The following is an 18,744-nucleotide window of genomic DNA, read 5'->3' as shown; positions in this document are numbered from 1 at the left end:
TATTACCTTGAAAATCTGGCTTACTGTGTTATTCACTGCTTTAAGAACTTTAATGTTACAGGTACGACTTCCTGGCAGTGTACGACGGATCAAGCACGAGTGCGAGGTTGCTTGGTAAGCATTGCGGTCAATTGATTCCCCCCTCACACACCAGCAGTCAAATGTATATGACGGTCCGCTTCAAATCGGATTCTTCCTCTCAATTTTCTGGCTTTCGAATGAGATATGAAACTAGTGAGTTCGATATGTTTATATAATTTAGCACTCCAGGAAAAATACCATACCCATATATTTGACTTTTTTCCACTTTAAGTCCATTATTGGTCAGAACGGTCAAAAAAAATTTTTTTTCTAATACTAATACAAAGACTAAACTTTTTTATTGAATTAAACGTCGTCATTCCTAAATCAAATCAGCTTTTTCTTTGTACCGGTATGTGTTTTATCAAATGTTATTTTTTGGAAACATAAAATTCGCAGACAGCTGTGGTATCCAGCATTTCCGGTCCGAAAATTGGAAAACTGATAACTATTGGCAATGTCATATCAATGCAGTTTAATGACAAACTAATATTTAATCTATTGCTTTTTAACAGTAAATGGTGGTCTGCGGAAGATTGCTAATGTTTGAAAAAGTTGATAATACAAAATAATTAGTCATAACTTGGCTTTGTTTTGTTGCTCATGGATGAATTATTACGATACACGTTTACTCTTTTTGATATTTTTAGTTACCGAATCTGCAAATCAAAATTGTGACGTCAGTGTTGAATTGGCCGCTGGCACCAACGATTTGATCAACTCTCCAAACTACCCGGGAAATTACCTGCCTAACTCTGAGTGCACCTACCGGATCACGAGTCCGACTAGCGCATTGCACGTTTCAATCACCTTCGTAGCTTTTTACCTAGAATCCTCCCCGGGATGCGAGTAAGTTTGTTTGAAAATATACTCAAAGGTAAAAAATGATTAAGAGGATACGGTGAAAGACAAAATTCTCACATCAGGTACATGATGATGACGTTTTCTATGAGCACTTTAACAGCAGTTGGGAGCCAAATATACACGTGCGCCATTACTTGTAAATGTTGCGAGTAAACCATTGTCTATTTTGTCTTAAACCTAATCTATCTTTGAATATTACTAAAGCTATATAGGTTCAAAGATTTAGACAGATTTAAATTTATTTCGGAACAACCGTATACACATGCGAAAAATTTAGATAAACTAAGCGTCCGTAGTTCCTAGGGGGCGGCAAAAGACGGTTAAATCATCTAGTCAGCTGCAAAACTCTTCGTTTTCGCTGACTCTCAAACCAGCTTCAACAATTTTTAAACGACATACCTCGACTTTTCTAAAATAAAAAGTTTTCCACGTTTGAATAGTGTAACATTAACATTGTAGTCTTTGTATAGCTGTTCTTTAGCTCTTCCAAACTTGTATCCCAAAACAGTAAAAAATTAGACACTTTCCGTTTACAATGATTTCTTTTAGTCAGTGTTGTAACATAAACAATGTTTTATCAACAAAAATTATGCTACGGAAGGTATATTGCTTCGCTTTTCAACACAGTGGTCTACCGTCTATAAATCTATTCTGCTTTCCGCAAGATCCCCTGTTATTTCATAGCTTGGATTACCTAGAGGTGTACGATGGACAAAGCACCAGTTCCAATGTGCTTGGAAAATATTGCGGTTCCACAATCCCGCTTTCTCACTCCAGCAGTGGAAGGTACATGACCATATTCTTCAAATCCGACGGGTCGGTGCAACATTCGGGCTTCAGCATAAGATACGAGGCCGGTATGTTAATTTTTGCATATTATTCTGAAAGCTATGGCGTATCCGCCGTACTATTTTGCACCATGTTAAGATTTGCAGTCTTGTCAGATCCGTTTGTAACTTCAATGTCAATTTCAATGCCCTCATCCAAATACAAGATAAAATTAAAAGGTTACCTTTATTTTTAACACATATTCAACACATATAAAAAGAAAGGGAATATACAAGCTTGGATAAGAAATGTTTCAGTTCTTTTTAAATTTCCTTTAATTAAAGTAGCAAAACGTAAATTGGTAAACATATGGTCGAAAATATAGTAAAACAGGTCATTTTATGTAAACATAATTTACTACTCACAGAATTTTGAATTCTTTGTTAGATCTAGTGGACAGTTCCAAGCACTGTGCTACCAAACACGTTCAAAAAGGCTTGTTAGAAATATTATATAATAATCTAATATGAAAATAATTTCGGAGTCCTAAACTGTTTCTTCCATTCGAATTGCTGGTGCTTATATTTAAAATATAAATCGAAGAAGAAGTTAAGTTTTCATCATTAACCTTTAAATTTCTAGGTATATTACGCATCACATGGTAACGCCGTAACTATTTTTGGTAAATCCTATAGTTGTTTTAAAATCAAACTTGATCTTCAGTTCCAGCTTTTTCTCCAAGCACATGCGGACAGACGATAGCGGTAGTTCCGACATTTAACGGAACGATTTACTCGCCCAATGACCCGCTGGGTACGAGTTCGGACTGCACTTACTTACTCACCGCCAAAAGTGACGCGTATTGCGTTCGAATTATATTCGTGACTTTCAAACTGAAGGATCATTGCGGGTAGGATATCATCAAATTTATATACATATATATATATATATATATATTTTTTTTTTTTACTTTATCTCGTCACTTAAATTTCATATTTTTTAATCCTAAATATGTCTTTGTGAACTTTGATGAAATTGTTTAGCTCAACAGTTTCGTGCGTCCAATCGAACCCCCGAAAATAAAAGTTTTGACATTTCAACGACATAAAGGCGTACTTCTGCTTTATCTTTCTATTGAAGCTTTTGTATTGAAAGTAGCACCTCTTCTTTGAAAGTACCACCTCAACTTTAGCCAAATAAACGACCTGTTTGCTGTTCCCAATGTTACAACTTAATTACGCCACACTCAGATGTACGTTTTGACTTAACTTACGGCATCTTTAAATAAAGTAAGCCCTCCCCCGTCTAAACAGGGATTCTGTAACCGCATCTGATAGAGGAGGCTGTAAAATAACGGTATATTTATGCAGGAGGGAATATCTAGCGGTGTACGATGGATCAAGCACTGACTCAACATTGTTGGGCAAACATTGCGGTGCCTCCCTTCCACCAACCTATGTTAGCAGTGGAATGTACATGACCATCTACTTCAAATCATCGGCCAACTACTACAACTACTACTACTATGACCAGCAGATTACATTCTACAGAATAAGATACTTGGCCGGTCAGTAGAGTTTCTAGCAAGGCTGCGGAGTAGGTTAAAAATAACCCGAGTCTAACTCCCGAGTCCGACTTTGGCTATTATAATATACCCGAGTCCAAAATATTCCACTATTTGATATTTAACTTTTACGATTTACAGTTAGCGACAATATAAGTTTTAATATTTGGAAATGCCCATACGCACGTCAGACTCGGGACTCGAGTAGTTTTACGTGGTCTTACGCGAGTCGCGAGTCTTGAGTCCAAGTCCGGCAAAACAAACCACCTCCGTCGAGTCCCGAGTCCCCATTCCGACTCCGCAGCCCTGGTTTCTAGTTGCCGGACGTTGTTGTGTATACTAAGCATAGAAACAGCATATGTATTGTTTTTATGTATGGTCACCACGCACGGATCTAGCATTTTATTTCATTAAACATTTTTAGAGATGGCGTCACAGAGTTACATCAAAACGTGATGTCACAAAACTACGTTTAAACGTGATGTCATAAAAAACAATCTTAGAACACTCGTCAGCTAGTTTATTTGTTAATTTTAAGCTGAGAGGTGTTACATTTATTACGAAAGCTATTAAAAATATGTTATCGATTGGCGCTAAGCGATAAAACGCTTTTATATCGTTCAATTTGCAATAATTAATTATGTTTTCAAAGTTGTGATGGCAACTTTGTGCTTTCGGAAAAAGTTTTTTTCGAAAAATCGGCCAACATATACTTGAAATATAATTTATATTACCACGGAGAGTTTGCATATAGCCTTAATAATAAAAATAGACAAGACATACAGTTGAAGGGCCATAGACATATGCGCCCCTACACTAGATTCATCCAAGATGGCCACCGTGCGTTGAAATATCACAGTTAATATATGACATACAAGACATTGGCTAGATAATCTACGCTAAATATATAGGACAGATTATTAGGATGAAATAAAATATATGAATTAAATCACTTCTATATTCGGAAAATTATGCTTTGTGTATGTAGTGAAAGTAATGGATCAATATTTTTGCTTTACAATACAACGAGGTATGCCTTTGGTCATAGGACATAGGCAAGTTTCGTGATTCCACGGAACAATTGCTGTAGCCGAACTTAATCGCACTCTTCAGTGACTGTAGGACCGGAACGGTTTAAGTCGCAATATCCGGGGTTTGTTTTATGTCTTCGATGCAATTTCGCTTTTGAATGCTCTTTCTTTCTAACAAGAGTATATACACTTTTATAATCAGTGCCTTCTCACTATGCTGAAAATGAATAAGAAGAGTTGTTCGAAACGTTTAAAATGATACCTACTTCTGTATGGGATTTGATATTCTTATTACGTATTTTTACAACCTTCAACCATTATTCTCCAACATTTCTCTTAACTTTTCTAGCTATATCACTTTAGGTCGAGTAGATAGCCATCATCCTGATTAAGGCGTTTCGATACGAACTTGCATCCTTTTCACTTAATGTGACACATTAACTGAAATATAATAAGTTCGCCTTTCGGCTTTGAAATTCATTATCAAGCTCCATTATCACTTTAAAAATTGCACTATAGTGGGGAATAGGCTTTATAAATTGTGAGCACGAGACCAGGCCTAACATGAAATTCGGCCTAATCGACATGAATTATGGTTAGCCAATACATTCCCAAATAGGGTTATACCAATCCTGTCCATCAACCTTAATGTGTTTTTTTTTTCAGAAACAGCCATATCAACTTACCAACCAAAAATGACTGCAGGTAACATCTTCAATATCGACAAACTACTATCAATAAAGTGGCTGTTCTTTACTTAGGTCACTAACACACAATTGCCCTAAGCGATTAAATTTGATCTAAGGCGCCTCTTTTATGTTTAATGGCAGCAAAACATTTATTAAAAAATAATCATTTGTACAAATGCCTTATTCATTAAGTTACATCATTTTACCCCGAATAGTCACGTAATTTATTTCATGTCACATTTGACTTAACTCGATTTAACACCGGCACAAAATTCGTTTCTATATCAAACTGGGCTTGAAAATAGCCAGAGTGAATTACCCTTGATTCAGATATGTAAACATAAATAAAGGTGGTATTTTTAACTGGGTTTTTATTTCAAATTTAAAGCGCAAACGGCCTTAATTGTTGTGATCATACAGGCAATTCTGCAAACCTTCACAAGTTTTTTGTCACACCTTTACTATTTTCTCTTCTTTCAGCTACCCCCACATCTCCAGCTCAAACAAACCCCGGCGTTATAGCTGGAGCGGTCGTAGCCACGGTGATTCTTCTCAGTGGCATAATCACTATCTGCTACAAAAAAGTGTAAGTTAAAAAAGGTTTGTTCAAAGGGGTTAACAACAATTTGTTCGAAAGTCCTGAGAATGGGAGAAATTGTTAAACTTTGAAGAAAGATCGAGAGAAACACGTTCGAAATCGTGAGTTGGATGTAAATGTTTTTATGTAGTCAGAACATTGTTAAAAAATTAGGTGCTGGCTATCTTTGTCAACATTTTGCAATAAAAATGCACTTTCTGTCTTTTCTCGCAATCGCGTACAGATTGTTGTTTTTAAAGACATCAATTTTTTTGTACCGCAGGTATTTTAAGAGATTCAACTCTGACCCTAAAAACGAGGAAGAAGTTCAAAAACCAATGGAGGTTTCTGAGCCTCAACAGGCGGCTACTGCCCCATGCATTCCGCAACAACACAAAGCAGAAGAATTACCCATACCAAGATCGCAGCCTCTACTAAACTGCCGCATGGAAGATCGGAGCAATGTGCAGTTTACTGGAGGACTTCCACAACCGAATCGACAAGAGCCCCAGGGTCCAATTGAAGACCTGGATGAAATCTACTCCTGTGCTGATGGTCTTACATTCACTTATCCCGCAACTGGACAAAGCGGTAAGTTTTTTGATTCACGGTCGTGCTATAGGACAACCTTTTTAGAAAATAAATCAAGTAAGAGCACAGCGTAATATCAAGACTCCTGTAGCACTAAACCTGCCGTTACAATTGTGTGGGTTTACGACGCTGTGCTTAAAAGTCAAAATTAGTTGCGTCATCAATTTGAAACATTTTAGCGTTCACTGTGATTTTACAATGAACGAAATTGAAGCAACACTCAGGGTCAGTTCAATTGGTAAATTGGGAGATTTACTGCACTCTAATTGTGTACAAACAATTGCATCAAAAATCGTACTGATAAAGCAAAAATTGTATCCAAAAAAAATGTTTGAAATGTTGTTTGGCAACTAATGTTATACGTTTGTTCACAGGGGGAGCAAGACAAGAGCGCCAATGCGAAAACTCTGGCAATATGCATAATATCAACGCGCAAGGAGTTGATTACCTTGATTTCAACCTTTAATTTAAACATACTGGGTCTTATGGGTTCAATGAAAATCTGCTGAACAAATAACACAATTAAAAATGCTAAAACTTTAACTCATTATGAGCCAGCAGTAAAAACAACAAACCAACCAGCAGCAAAACGTTTCTTTGAGTTAAAGATAAAAAAGTATTTTTGTTTACAATAAACAACTGTCCTCAATAAGATATTGTACATATTTGCTACCAAAGTAAATGTATGCTTTTTCTAATAAGTAGGCATTTTTACATTTTAAATTAATCGTAATATTTAGTGTTTTGTCCATCCTTTTGTATATTTACTTTCAATTGTAAACACTTTTATTCTTCTTCAACCTAAATTACGAGGCGTGAAGTGTCAAAATAGATCTAGGCCAGTGCTCCGCAACCCTTTTGTCCACTTGCGGCATACCAGCATAGCTATATACCAATTCGGCGGCACAGCTACGAAATATATGTCGATTGACAACAGACAACATCAGCAAATATCCATGGCAGCCAAAAATCGAGCGATTTGTTATAAAAAATAAAATTTTGCACTTACTAAGATTTCTTAATCCCGTTAAAGTCGTGAAAATTGTACCCCCTTGCAAAAGCTGTTTGGAGAACGGGGTATAATAACATTTTTAATATAAAATTCCGAAAATCCCTTGTTCCAAAAAAAATCCCTTGAATTCCAAAAATCCCTTTGTTTTAATAACATTCCAAAAAACCTTGTACTTGGTTGCGAAGCACTGATCTAGACTACCGGTATTAGTTATTTGAAAGAATTTTATGTGCTCGGATGTAGCCTAAGAGGGTTAGCTTTCCAAAGATTTTGAGTGGCTGATAATTTGCTTTCAAATTAAGTTTTACGTTATGACAATGTGTTTTTAGTTATTCAATGCTATGGTCTAAACTTACAAAGTTCTTTTACACAAACATTTTCGTGTTACCCATGATTATGTGTGTAAATACGATTTAAAACGGCATACTGAAAAGCATTTGTTTTGGCGACGTACTTTAACAAATCGCCAAAATTTTAAAACAGATTTTAATAATCACGTTTACACACAAACTATAATTATAATTAGCACGCCAACCTGTCCGAACGCACATTTTGCTCTAATGCTGACCTAAAATTATTATTTAAATTTGTGATTCTACACATGTGGTAGCCGATTGTTAATAAAATGGTTGTTGTACAGGATTATTGTAGTGTTTTAGTTTTCCTCTTGGCCTGTTAAGCAAACCTAAAATTGTTTGCGCCACACAGAGACAAACTATATTTCTTTAAATCGAAGCAGGAAGTAACCGTAAATTTATCCTTGCATTCCCTTTACACTACTGGATGTTTTTAATGTGATAATAGAATTAACAAGTAGGTCATAAGGTAATATAGTTAACTAGTAAATTTTATATTGGCGAACTATATAGCTTTGCTCGATACCAACGCTTTTTAAGGCTGACTGTTTCAAAACGTCATCCATGTAAAAATTTAACCCTATAATTGATATTTATTCTTTTTTTAATTCCCTATGATTGAGATTTCATTACTTTATTATTTAACCCATGCAGTTGGACCTTTATTTCAAAGTCAACATAAAACGTAAATCGAGTCTGCATCGAGCGAACATTTAATTTTAAGCTTTCTTTTCGGTTATAAAGTTTTCCTTATTTATTTAAGCATTTTGAAAAACCTAATGTACAATTTGATATCTTAAATCCCGCTTAGCCTTTAGCGAGGGTATTGCGATTTTTGTGTGCTTGTCATGCCTCTTGATAACTTTAGCAAGGTAATGTGATTTATTTACTTCAGTTAGCCAAACTTCCAAATATTAGGATCGATTCCAAAAAATCAGTGCTCTAATAAGGGTATTCAAAACACAAAACATTTCAAAACTTCTCACAGCTATTCAAATCTTTAGGCTGCCTATACAGCTAAAGTGGTTCCCTCCTGTCATTTATTTCTAGAAGGCCTAATTTCTCAAAAGAAACGTCAGCATATATTGTGTAAATTGTAATTATATTTTTTGAAACTTTGAATATTCAAGTACACAACGAAACAAAGCTTCTCCTTTCGAGTAGGCCCTGAAATGTACAATAGCGTTAAATATGACGTTTTTTAACATACTTCTTTTAAGCTTAGTTTAATCACTTTAATTCAAATTGTCGTTGCTGTATAAGAAGGAGTTCAACTTTTACCTGCTTTAATTGATTTATGGCTCCGTTGTCGAAAATGATGTTTATTCGACTGTAAAAATAAAGTTGGAAGGTTAAGCTTAAACGAAGTTAAGCTTTTATTGCCTATTCATTTGTGTCGTGAGGTTTTGTTCTCAAAATTAAAATAAGCTTAAAAAACGTGACCGACACTATTGCATTTTTTTATTGATGAAGACCCATGCTATATCCAATTATACTATTTTAAGTTTTTCGTGTAAAATTTACAGCCAACAAAACTACTTTACAAACCGGTCTGGCATTCAAAACCACTATCTTAAAGTATTAAAAAACATTCCCTATAGGTTTAGCTGCACGAAATATCGAAAACTAACTTAATTTCTTTCGAGTATGCCAATCGCTCACCTTGCTTGTCACAGTTGTCACCCTGCCAGCCTTCTTGGCAAGCGCAAGTATATGACCCGTTGTCCTCTTGCCACTGACAGGTGCCATAGATGCCACAGTCCAGGTTGGCACATCCCTCCTCAACTATAGTCCAACAAAAGTCATGTTATTTGACTGCATATTGCAAACATGTTACCGACGTCGTTTTGCTTGTATGTATAGAAAAGGCTGTATGTTTGAAAACGGTGGCGAATGAAAATTAATGTCGGATCGCGGAAATATTTGATTGTTTATCAAGTAAAAAGATAAATAGATTATTGACAAATAGGAAAATTTAAAAGTGGACCCTGGTGAAATATGGAACATAGTAAGAGGTTTCAAAGGCAGAACTATACCACACATTACACTGTTGTATGATAAGAACTTTACTACTGACAAGAGGCAGAAATTTTTATCAAACTTATAAGATTTTGTGATTTGTTTTCTGTACATATTTGCACTTGGGATTCGGAAAAGTATACTATTTTTTTTTAGATGCTACAAACATTAAGAAATTTCAATCTTGAGAAAGATAATTAGGGCTTATAAGCGGTATTTTGGTCGCGTTGTCATTCAGTTATAACTTCTCCGACCAAAACCTCAATATTTCTCACGTACCGTACAGATAGTTTTTATTTTATTTTAGCAGAACAAGATAACTTACAAGAGTTTTCGGCGTTTGCTGGTGTGGTATGGACTGCTGACGAATCATCGTGTAGAGTTATTGGAGGAAGAATGCAGTAAAGATCTTTCCTGCCTGCACAAAACGTTGCTCTATATTGTCGTCGTCAGGTTGGTGTATCTAATACTCAGACCACGCATAGCCTACATCGCTAAATAATAATGTTTTGGAGTGGCTATTTGACCGGATCGCTTTGTTACGCTTGATAAGAGATTATAGATTTGGGTTAAGATTGGGGTTAGCGTTTGGGTTTGGTTGGTGTTATAGTATTAGATTAAATTTTCCGAGTTTTGCATAATTTCAATAATTTTTTTCGGAAATCGATTTCAATTACTTTGTTAGCCAGGTAAGCAGCATCAGGCGGTGGCTATAGGTTTATTGACGGGATCCATTTTTTACGCTTATATTAGTGATTATATGTCAGTTTGAACCACTTGGTTGCATTAATGACCTCGGAATATTTTGCATAGCACCAATAATCATCGCCGTTAAAAATATGTTTAGTGTAGCCCGATAAGGTATAACGTAGCCTAGAACACTACTTCGGCTGTTACCGTTAATTGCACAAATTCGACGACATAAGAAAGTTAAATACTGGATCAAGCGCTTTCAAACATATCTAATGTTCACTTACCGTGTTTTGCGCGCAGAAAAGTGAGCCTCTGTAAATAAACAAGTCGTTATTAGTTTGAAAATGTTTGAGTTTGGAAGTTAGTTTTCGAGTTTGGAAGTAAGATTAAGATAAATTAGGATTTTTTTTAAATAGTTTGGGGTTCTGCTTGTACTATATTTTTTCTCACCTTCTTCAGGGTAAATGACGAGCGTTCGATGTAATTAATCTTAAAGAAGGCAACTTGAATAGGTTGCCAGAAATTTGAATCACGAGATGAGCGGTTTGTAATTAGCCTATGGTAGCAATAGTTTATATAAAAAACTCCATTGTTTATTAAAAGTTAAAAAAAAGTGTTTTTTTGTTTTTTGTTTTTTTTTATGAAAAGTTTTATTTGTATGTCTTACTGCTTGTTGGGTATCCCCTTCACACTCTTTAACCTCTTCCCATGAACAGACCTCCTCGTAGCATTCCGACTCAATCGTGGCTCGTTTCTTTCGCACCAGAAACTTGGAGGCGTCTCGCTTGTTTACAAACACTGCGAAATAAACGTGGACTGTCACTGCAAAAATTCTAACTCTGCACAAAAGCTCACCAGATGCTTTCTTTCGGTTATTCTGTAAACGTTGCCTCGCCTTGGGTTTTGTAGAACATTGAACAACCAAACTATTTTGTAAAGTAAACAAAATGCCAACTTAACTTATTAACGTCTATCTTTTACCTATAAAAACGCCTATTTTTCCTTCAAACGAAAAAACACCTGTTTTACGTATGTTTAGGCACACATTGCCAATAAAGGCCTTTTAGTCGCCTCAGGTACATTGTTTTCTGCCCTGAACCTTTTAAATAAGTACACCTGATGGCTTCCGAAAAGCCTACCGTAATCAGCCGAATTAGTTAGGAATATAGTGCGAACATGAATTAGCCTGTGGTTAGGTTCGAACTCACGGTCTCCCGCGACCTTCTCTCTACCGACTTCATATGAGTTACGCAGGCTCAGCGGCAATCGGTCGAGAAACGACATAGCTCCGTTTTTAAAGAGTTACGCCATATGTTCGGCATCTCAAACATATATACACACATTGTGTATAATCTGTGATCAACATATCTGATCAAACAATACACACAATGTTTATATAAATGTTTCAGGTTTCTTAAAGAAGGTTGCGCGAGTATGGCGATAGACTGTTTTACGTTTGCTACTCTACCATTTAATTTTTTTTTGGAAAGCTTCAACCATTAAAAAGTTAACACTCAAAAAACTTGACTTACCGCTGGGAGAGCTTGTGCCTTGTTCGACGAGAAGAACCACAAGTGCCGCGGCAATCGCAACGAAGTAAGTTAGGCTTGTCATGCTGTTGGTCGCTTCAAAGATGAATGGTAAAGGTACTGTAGAGCTTCAAGATTTTGACTTTTTGAAACACTTCTTGAAGTCGCCAACGTTTGTAAAGAAAACGTTCAACTGGCCAGCGCCTTTATAGCAAACGGTTTCGGACTTTCCCGGATCGACACAAAATGATTTTTATCCACGATATAGCCAAACTACTTACGACATAGTGAAACTGCTGCGTTGTTTGTATTCGAAGCGGATTCAAAATAGGAATCACTGGAGGCTAAATGATTTAATACGAGTAGCTTCGTTCGTTAGGTATTACTTTTGAGTCATTATTATGGCATGAACCCTAATGTCATATATAGCGTGCATCTACTTTAGAAACGGATTGATTGGTCCAAGTTACGAAGGTTTGTCCGACGAACAAGTTGAATTAATTGGTCCTATAGGCATGGTAGGTTCAGTGGAAAAGTTTCACTGAGTATGTGAGAATAAAAAATAATCTTAAAAAAATTAAGTTATCAATAAGTTGTAACAGTTTTCATTTCTTGTTAGATCTGGTGGTAGATTCGAGATGACAAATACAAAAGTAACTTTGAAAAAAATTGCAACGAAGTGATGCGATTAACAAGGCTATTTTCACTTAACGTCAAACAAGCGCTCGTTTAACTTTCGACCACAGAGTGTTTTCCAAATATATCGGAGTTTCGAGCTGACGATGGCCAGGTTTCGAAACAACCGGTTCGACGAAAGTTTCGGGTGTGTAAATTACAAAGTTACTAATAGCGCGACCTTCGCTTTCACACTTAGCTGGCCCTCGGGCGTTGGACTGGAATAGAGCAAACCACAAACGCGATTTCGAAACTATATAGATGAACGCACAGTCGCAGAGGTTAAACCAGTGTTTCTCAAACGGGATGCCGCGGAACCTTGCGGTGCCATTTCTAATGCTCAAGGGTGCCGAGATATATTTGAGGATATTTAAGAATCTAAGTTTTGCCCAACTCCAATACATTTTTGTGGCCCTATAGATGTATGTATGAACCACTTAAATACTAAGCCTTTTAACAGCGAAAACACTAAGCGTAAGTATAACAGCAAAGGTTTGGCGACCCAATCGTCTTTTGTTAAACGATTTTGTAAGCAAACAAAACAAAAGCCACTAGCATAAATGAGTTTCGATAAATACGAGCCACATCTTCGTATTGCTTCCGGAATTTTCTCAAACTTCCGGAATTTTCTCAAACTTCCGGAATTTTCTCAAAATCTTGCTCAGAGCAAACTCTATAATTTGATTTACTGCAGTAAGCTAGCCCTGCCAAGTCAAAGTCGACCCATTGGTTACGAAGCACTGCTATAGATGCTTGGATATTAGTGAACAGGATTGCTTGGAACCTATATATCAGTTATCGGGACTAAAAGGTTAATTAAAAAGTTATAACCTATATAGAAGCCGTAAAAGCTTGTGTATTGGCGTCCAAAATGCTTTAAAGGGTATTTTTTGATCTTATATATTAAAGTGCGATTTTAAAACCATTAAACATACAGACTCTATCGAAATATGGTATTGGGCAGCGGTAACATGGAAAATCGCATGTTACTTGGCCTACGATATTTTCAACGCCAAAAAAACAGGACAAAACGTCCAATCTATTCGAATTTTGCTTCTAATGAATTTATTAACTGAATTTTATTTAGCTATTACGCATATACAACATAAGTAACAATGCAGAGAAAATACATTCAAACAAGACTTTTGACTTTTTAACTCAGGTCTTAGGCCGAAAAGTGACATAATTTTATGCTAAAATTACAAGTAAGGAAACGAAAACACGTAAGTTAAAAAGGTTTGTTCAAAGGGGTTTACAACAATTTGTTCAAAAGTCCTGAGAACGGGCGAAATTGTTAAACTTTGCTAAAGAAAGATCGAACGAAACGCGTCTGACCCTAAAAACGAGGAAGAAGTTCAAAAATCAATGGAGGTTTCTGAGCCTCAACAGGCGGCTACTGCCCCATGCATTCCGCAACAACACAAAGCAGAAGAATTACCCATACCAAGATCGCTACCTCTACTAAACGGCCACATTGCAGATCGGAGTAATGAGTTTACTGGAGGACTTCCACAACCCAATCGACAAGAACCCCAGGGTCCAATTGAAGACCTGGATGAAATCTACTCCTGTGCTGATGGTCTTACATTCACTTATCCCGCAACTGGACGAAGCGGTAAGTTTTTTTTGATTCACGGTCGTGCTATAGGACAACCTTTCTAGAAAATAAATCAAGTTCGAGCACAGCCTAATATCAAGACTCCTGTAGCGGCAAACCTGCCGTTACAATTGTGTGGGTTTACGACGCTGTGCTTAAAAGTCAAAATTAGTTGCGTCATCAATTTGAAACATTTTAGCGTCAATTTGAAACATTTTTAGTAAATGTATGCTTGTTCAAATAAGTAGGCATTTTTACATTTTAAATTAATCGTAATATTTAGTGTTTTGTCCATCATTTTGTATATTTACTTTCAATTGTAAACACTTTTATTCTTCTTCAACCAAAATTACGGGGCGTGAAGTGTAAAAATAGATCTAGGCCAGTGTTCCGCAACCCTTTTTCCACTTCCCAGCATAGCTATATACCAATTCGGCGGCACAGCTACGAAATATATGTCGATTGACAGCAGACAACATCAGCAAATATCCATGGCAACCAAAAACGAGCGATTTGTAATAAAAAATAAAATTTTGCACTTACTAAGATTTCTTAAGCCCGTTATAGTCGTGAAAATTGTACCCCCTTGCAAAAGCTGTATGGAGAACGGGGTATAATAACTATTTTGTATGTCTTACTGCTTGTTGGGTAACAGCATATTTATGGGGTATAATAACATTTTTAATATAAAATTCCGAAAATCCCTTGTTCCAAAAAAAATCCCTTGAATTCCAAAAATCCCTTTGTTTTAATAATATTCTAAAAAACCTTGTACTTGGTTGCGAAGCACTGATCTAGACTACCTGTATAAGTTATTTGAAAGAATTTTATGTGCTCGGATGTAGCCTACAACGGTTAGCTTTCCAAAGTTTTTGAGTGGCTGATAATTTGCTGCTTTCACATAAACTTTTACGTTATGACAATGTGTTTTTAGTTATTCAAAGCTATGATCTAAACTTACAAAGTTCTTTTACGCAAACATTTTTGTGTTACCCACCATTATGTGTGTAAATACGATTTAAAACGGCATACTGAAAAGCATTTGTTTTGGCGACGTACTTTAACAAATCGCAAAAATTTTAAAACAGATTTTAATAATCACGTTTACACACAAACTATAATTATAATTAGCACGCCAACCTGTTCGAACGCACATTTTGCTCTAATGCTGACCTAAAATTATTATTTAAATTGGTGATTCTACACATGTGGTAGCCGATTGTAAATAAAATGGTCGTTGTACAGGATTATTGTAGTGTTTAAGTTTTTTCTTTGCCTGTTAAGCAAACCTAAAATTGTTTGCGCCAAACAGAGACAAACTATATTTCTTTAAACCGAAGCAGGAAGTAATTGTAAATTTCATTTTAGTATCGTTTAAGCAAACCTGAGGTTTTAACGTTGTTTGACCAACTCAACCGCTAGTCTTTCTGTAGCTAAACCATTTCCTTTACACCACTGGATGTTTTTAATGTGATAATAGAATTAACAAGTAAGGTAATATAGTTAACTATAGTAAATTTTATATTGGCGAACTATATAGGTTTGCTCGATACCAAGCTTTTTTAGGCTGACTGTTTTAAAACGTCATCGTAAAATTCCCAACCCTATAATTGGTATTTATTCATTTTTTCATGCCCTATGATTGAGATTTCATTACTTTATCATTTAACCCATGCAGTTGGACCTTTATTTCAAAGTCAACATATAACGTAAATCGAGTCTGCGTCGAGCGAACATTTAATTTTAAGCTTTCTTTTCGGTTATAAAGTTTTCCTTATTTATTTAAGCATTTTGAAAAACCTAATGTACAATTTGATATCTTAAATCCCGCTTAGCCTTTAGCGAGGGTATAGCGATTTTTGTGTGCTTGTCATGCCTCTTGATAACTTTAGCAAGGTAATGTGATTTATTTACTTCAGTTAGCCAAACTTCCAAATATTATGAACGATTCCAAAAAATCAGTGCTCTGATAAGGGGATTCAAAACACAAAACATTTCATAACTTCTCACAGCTATTCAAATCTTAAGGCTGCCTATATAGTTAAAGTGGTTCCCTCCTGTCATTTATTTCTAGAAGGCCTAATTTCTCAAAAGAAACGTCAGCATATTTTGTGTAAATTGTAATTATATTTTTTGAAACTTTGAATATTCAAGTACACAACGAAACAAAGCTTCTCCTTTCGAGTAGGCCCTGAAATAGCGTTAAATATGACGTTTTTTAACATACTTCTTTTAAGCTTAGTTTAATCACTTTAATTCAAAAGTATATGACCCGTTGTCCTCTTGCCACTGACAGGTGCCATAGATGCCACAGTCCAGGTTGGCACATCCCTCCTCAACTATAGTCCAATATAAGTCATGTTATTTGACTGCATATTGCAAACATGTTACCGACGTCGTTTTGCTTGTATGTATAGAAAAGGCTGTATGTTTGAAAACGGTGGCGAATGAAAATTAATGTCGGATCGCGGAAATATTTGATTGCTTATCAAGTAAAAAGATAAATAGGTTATTGATAAATAGGAAAATTTAAAAGTGGACCCTGGTGAAATATGGAACATAGTAAGAGGTTTCAAAGGCAGAAGTATACCAAACATTACACTGGTGTATGATAGGAACTTTACTACTGACAAGAGGCAGAAATTTTTATCAAACTTACAAGATGTTGTGCTTTGTTTTCTGTATAACTATTTGCACTTGGGATTCGGAAAAGTATACTATTTTTTTTTAGATGGTACAAACATTAAGAAATTTCAACATCGAGAATGATAATTAGGGCTTATAAGCGGTATTTTGGCCGCGTTGTCACCCAGTTATAACTTCTCCGACCAAAACCTCAATAATTCTCACATATACCGTACAGAGTTTTATTTTTTATTTTAGCAGAACAAGATAACTTACAAGAGTTTTCGGCGTTTGCTGGTGTGGTATGGACTGCTGACGAATCATCGTGTAGAGTTATTGGAGGAAGAATGCAGTAAAGATCTTTCCTGCCTGCACAAAACGTTGCTCTATATTGTCGTCGTCAGGTTGGTGTATCTAATACTCAGACCACGCATAGCCTACATCGCTAAATAATAATGTTTTGAAGTGGCTATTTGACCGGATCGCTTTTTTACGCTTGATAAGTGATTATAGATTTGGGTTAAGATTGGGGTTAGCGTTTGGGTTTGGTTGGTGTTATAGTATTAAATTAAATTTTCCGAGTTTTGCATAATTTCAATAATTTTTTCGGAAATCGATTTCAATTACTTTGTTAGCCAGGTAAGCAGCATCAGGCGGTGGCTATAGGTTATTTGATTGGATCCATTTTTTACGCTTGTATTAGTGATTATATGTCAGTTTGAACTACTTGGTTGCATTAATTGCCTCGGAATATTTTGCATAGAACCAATAATCATCGCCGTTAAAAATATGTTCAGTGTAGCCCGATAAGGTATAACGTAGCCTAGAACATTACTTTAGATGTTACCATTAATTGCACAAATTCGACGACAGAAGAAAGTTAAATACTGGATCAAGCGCTTTAAAACATATCTAATGTTCACTTACCGTGTTTTGCGCGCAGAAAAGTGAGCCTCTGTAAATAAACAAGTCGTGATTAGTTTGAAAATATTTGAGTTTGGAAGTACGTTTTCGAGTTTCGAAGTAAGATTAAGATAAATTAGGATTTTTTTTAAATAGTTTGGAGTTCTGCTTGTACTATATTTTTTATCACCTTTTTCAGGGTAAATGACGAGCGTTCGATGTCATTTAGAATCACGAGATGAGCGGTTTGTAATTAGCCTATGGTAGCAATAGTTTATATAAAAAAAACTCCATTGTTTATTAAAAGTTTAAAAAAAGTGTTGTTGTTTTTTTGTTTTTTTTTTATGAGAAGTTTTATTTGTATGTCTTACTGCTTGTTGGGTATCTCCTTCACACTCTTTAACCTCTTCCCATGAACAGACCTCCTCGTAGCATTCCGACTCAATCGTGGCTCGTTTCTTTCGCACCAGAAACTTGGAGGCGTCTCGCTTGTTTACAAACACTGCGAAATAAACGTGGACTGTCACTGACTTTGCACAAAAGCTCACCAGATGCTTTCTCTCGGTTATTCTGTAAACGTTGCCTCGCCTTGGGTTTTGTAGAACATTGAACAACCAAACTATTTCGTAAAGTAAACAAAAGGCCAACTTAACTTATTAAAACACGGGCAAACCTCATCAAGTAATACTATAGTCTTGTTATATTTAACTGTTTTGCGCGTCTTTTAATTTTGACTGCGCATCTGTTCGAAAAAACGTTAACATTTTCATGTCTGAAATTGTTGCGCAATTTGGTTAAAAATGCTTCGATGACAAATGTAGTCTTCTCGGTCTTTATTGTCAAATGAACATAAAGCTAATTAAAATTGCTGCATGATTGAATACGTTAGTTTTCATGAGTGGCAAAGCTCTATCTGTTTAATGATAAGAATAACGTTAATTTTAACATGTTTAAAACATCGTTCGGAACTATGGATATGTTTTACTGTGTTACTTCAGGATGTTTGTATGCGAACAGCAAATACAGTTTAATCCGTATATATATGTGAGCTATTTAATCTTTATTTCAAGTCAAATGATTTGGCATTAGGCGATCCACATTACATTTTAGTTGCCAATAGACCCTGAACCTTCTTATCGAAAAGTAGAATTAGATCTTTTTCGAAAATTG

The 18,744-nt window shown here is 35.8% G+C and overlaps 2 protein-coding genes across 2 annotated transcripts in view; one reads left to right on the top strand and one right to left on the bottom strand.

Annotated features, from left to right (window-relative positions):
* The window catches only part of LOC146163436 (tolloid-like protein 2), a 39,757-nt gene that overhangs the window by 7,762 nt on the left and 13,251 nt on the right, over positions 1-18,744 (top strand). Inside the window, exons 3-4 of the mRNA XM_083380497.1 lie at positions 62-234; positions 732-930. Of these exons, the coding sequence (XP_083236623.1) occupies positions 62-234; positions 732-930 (372 nt within the window). The remainder of the gene's footprint in view (positions 1-61; positions 235-731; positions 931-18,744) is intronic.
* LOC146163438 (vitamin K-dependent protein S-like) lies at positions 8,824-11,932 on the bottom strand. Its single transcript, XM_083383010.1, has 6 exons — positions 11,778-11,932; positions 10,913-11,043; positions 10,530-10,557; positions 9,878-9,970; positions 9,196-9,318; positions 8,824-8,863 (listed from the first exon to the last, which is right to left on the bottom strand). The coding sequence occupies exons 1-6, from the start codon at positions 11,857-11,859 to the stop codon at positions 8,856-8,858; spliced, it is 465 nt and encodes a 154-aa protein (XP_083239136.1). The 5' UTR covers positions 11,860-11,932; the 3' UTR covers positions 8,824-8,855.

This window comes from Ascidiella aspersa, chromosome 2 (assembly GCF_963924565.1).
Source record: "Ascidiella aspersa chromosome 2, kaAscAspe10.2, whole genome shotgun sequence".
Classification (NCBI taxonomy): Eukaryota; Metazoa; Chordata; class Ascidiacea; order Phlebobranchia; family Ascidiidae; genus Ascidiella; species Ascidiella aspersa.
Note: the sequence above shows the minus strand (reverse complement) of the source record. Positions and strands in the feature narration are given on the sequence as shown.

Coding starts and splice junctions, on each gene's coding strand:
- LOC146163438 (XM_083383010.1), bottom strand. CDS start 11,859: ATGACAAGCCTAACTTACTTCGTTGCGATTGCCGCGGCACTTGTGGTT. Junction 9,971..10,529: donor TTTTCTGCGCGCAAAACACG/GTAAGTGAACAT, acceptor CGTTTTGTGCAG/GCAGGAAAGATCTTTACTGC. Junction 9,319..9,877: donor AGCAAACGCCGAAAACTCTT/GTAAGTTATCTT, acceptor GTTGGACTATAG/TTGAGGAGGGATGTGCCAAC.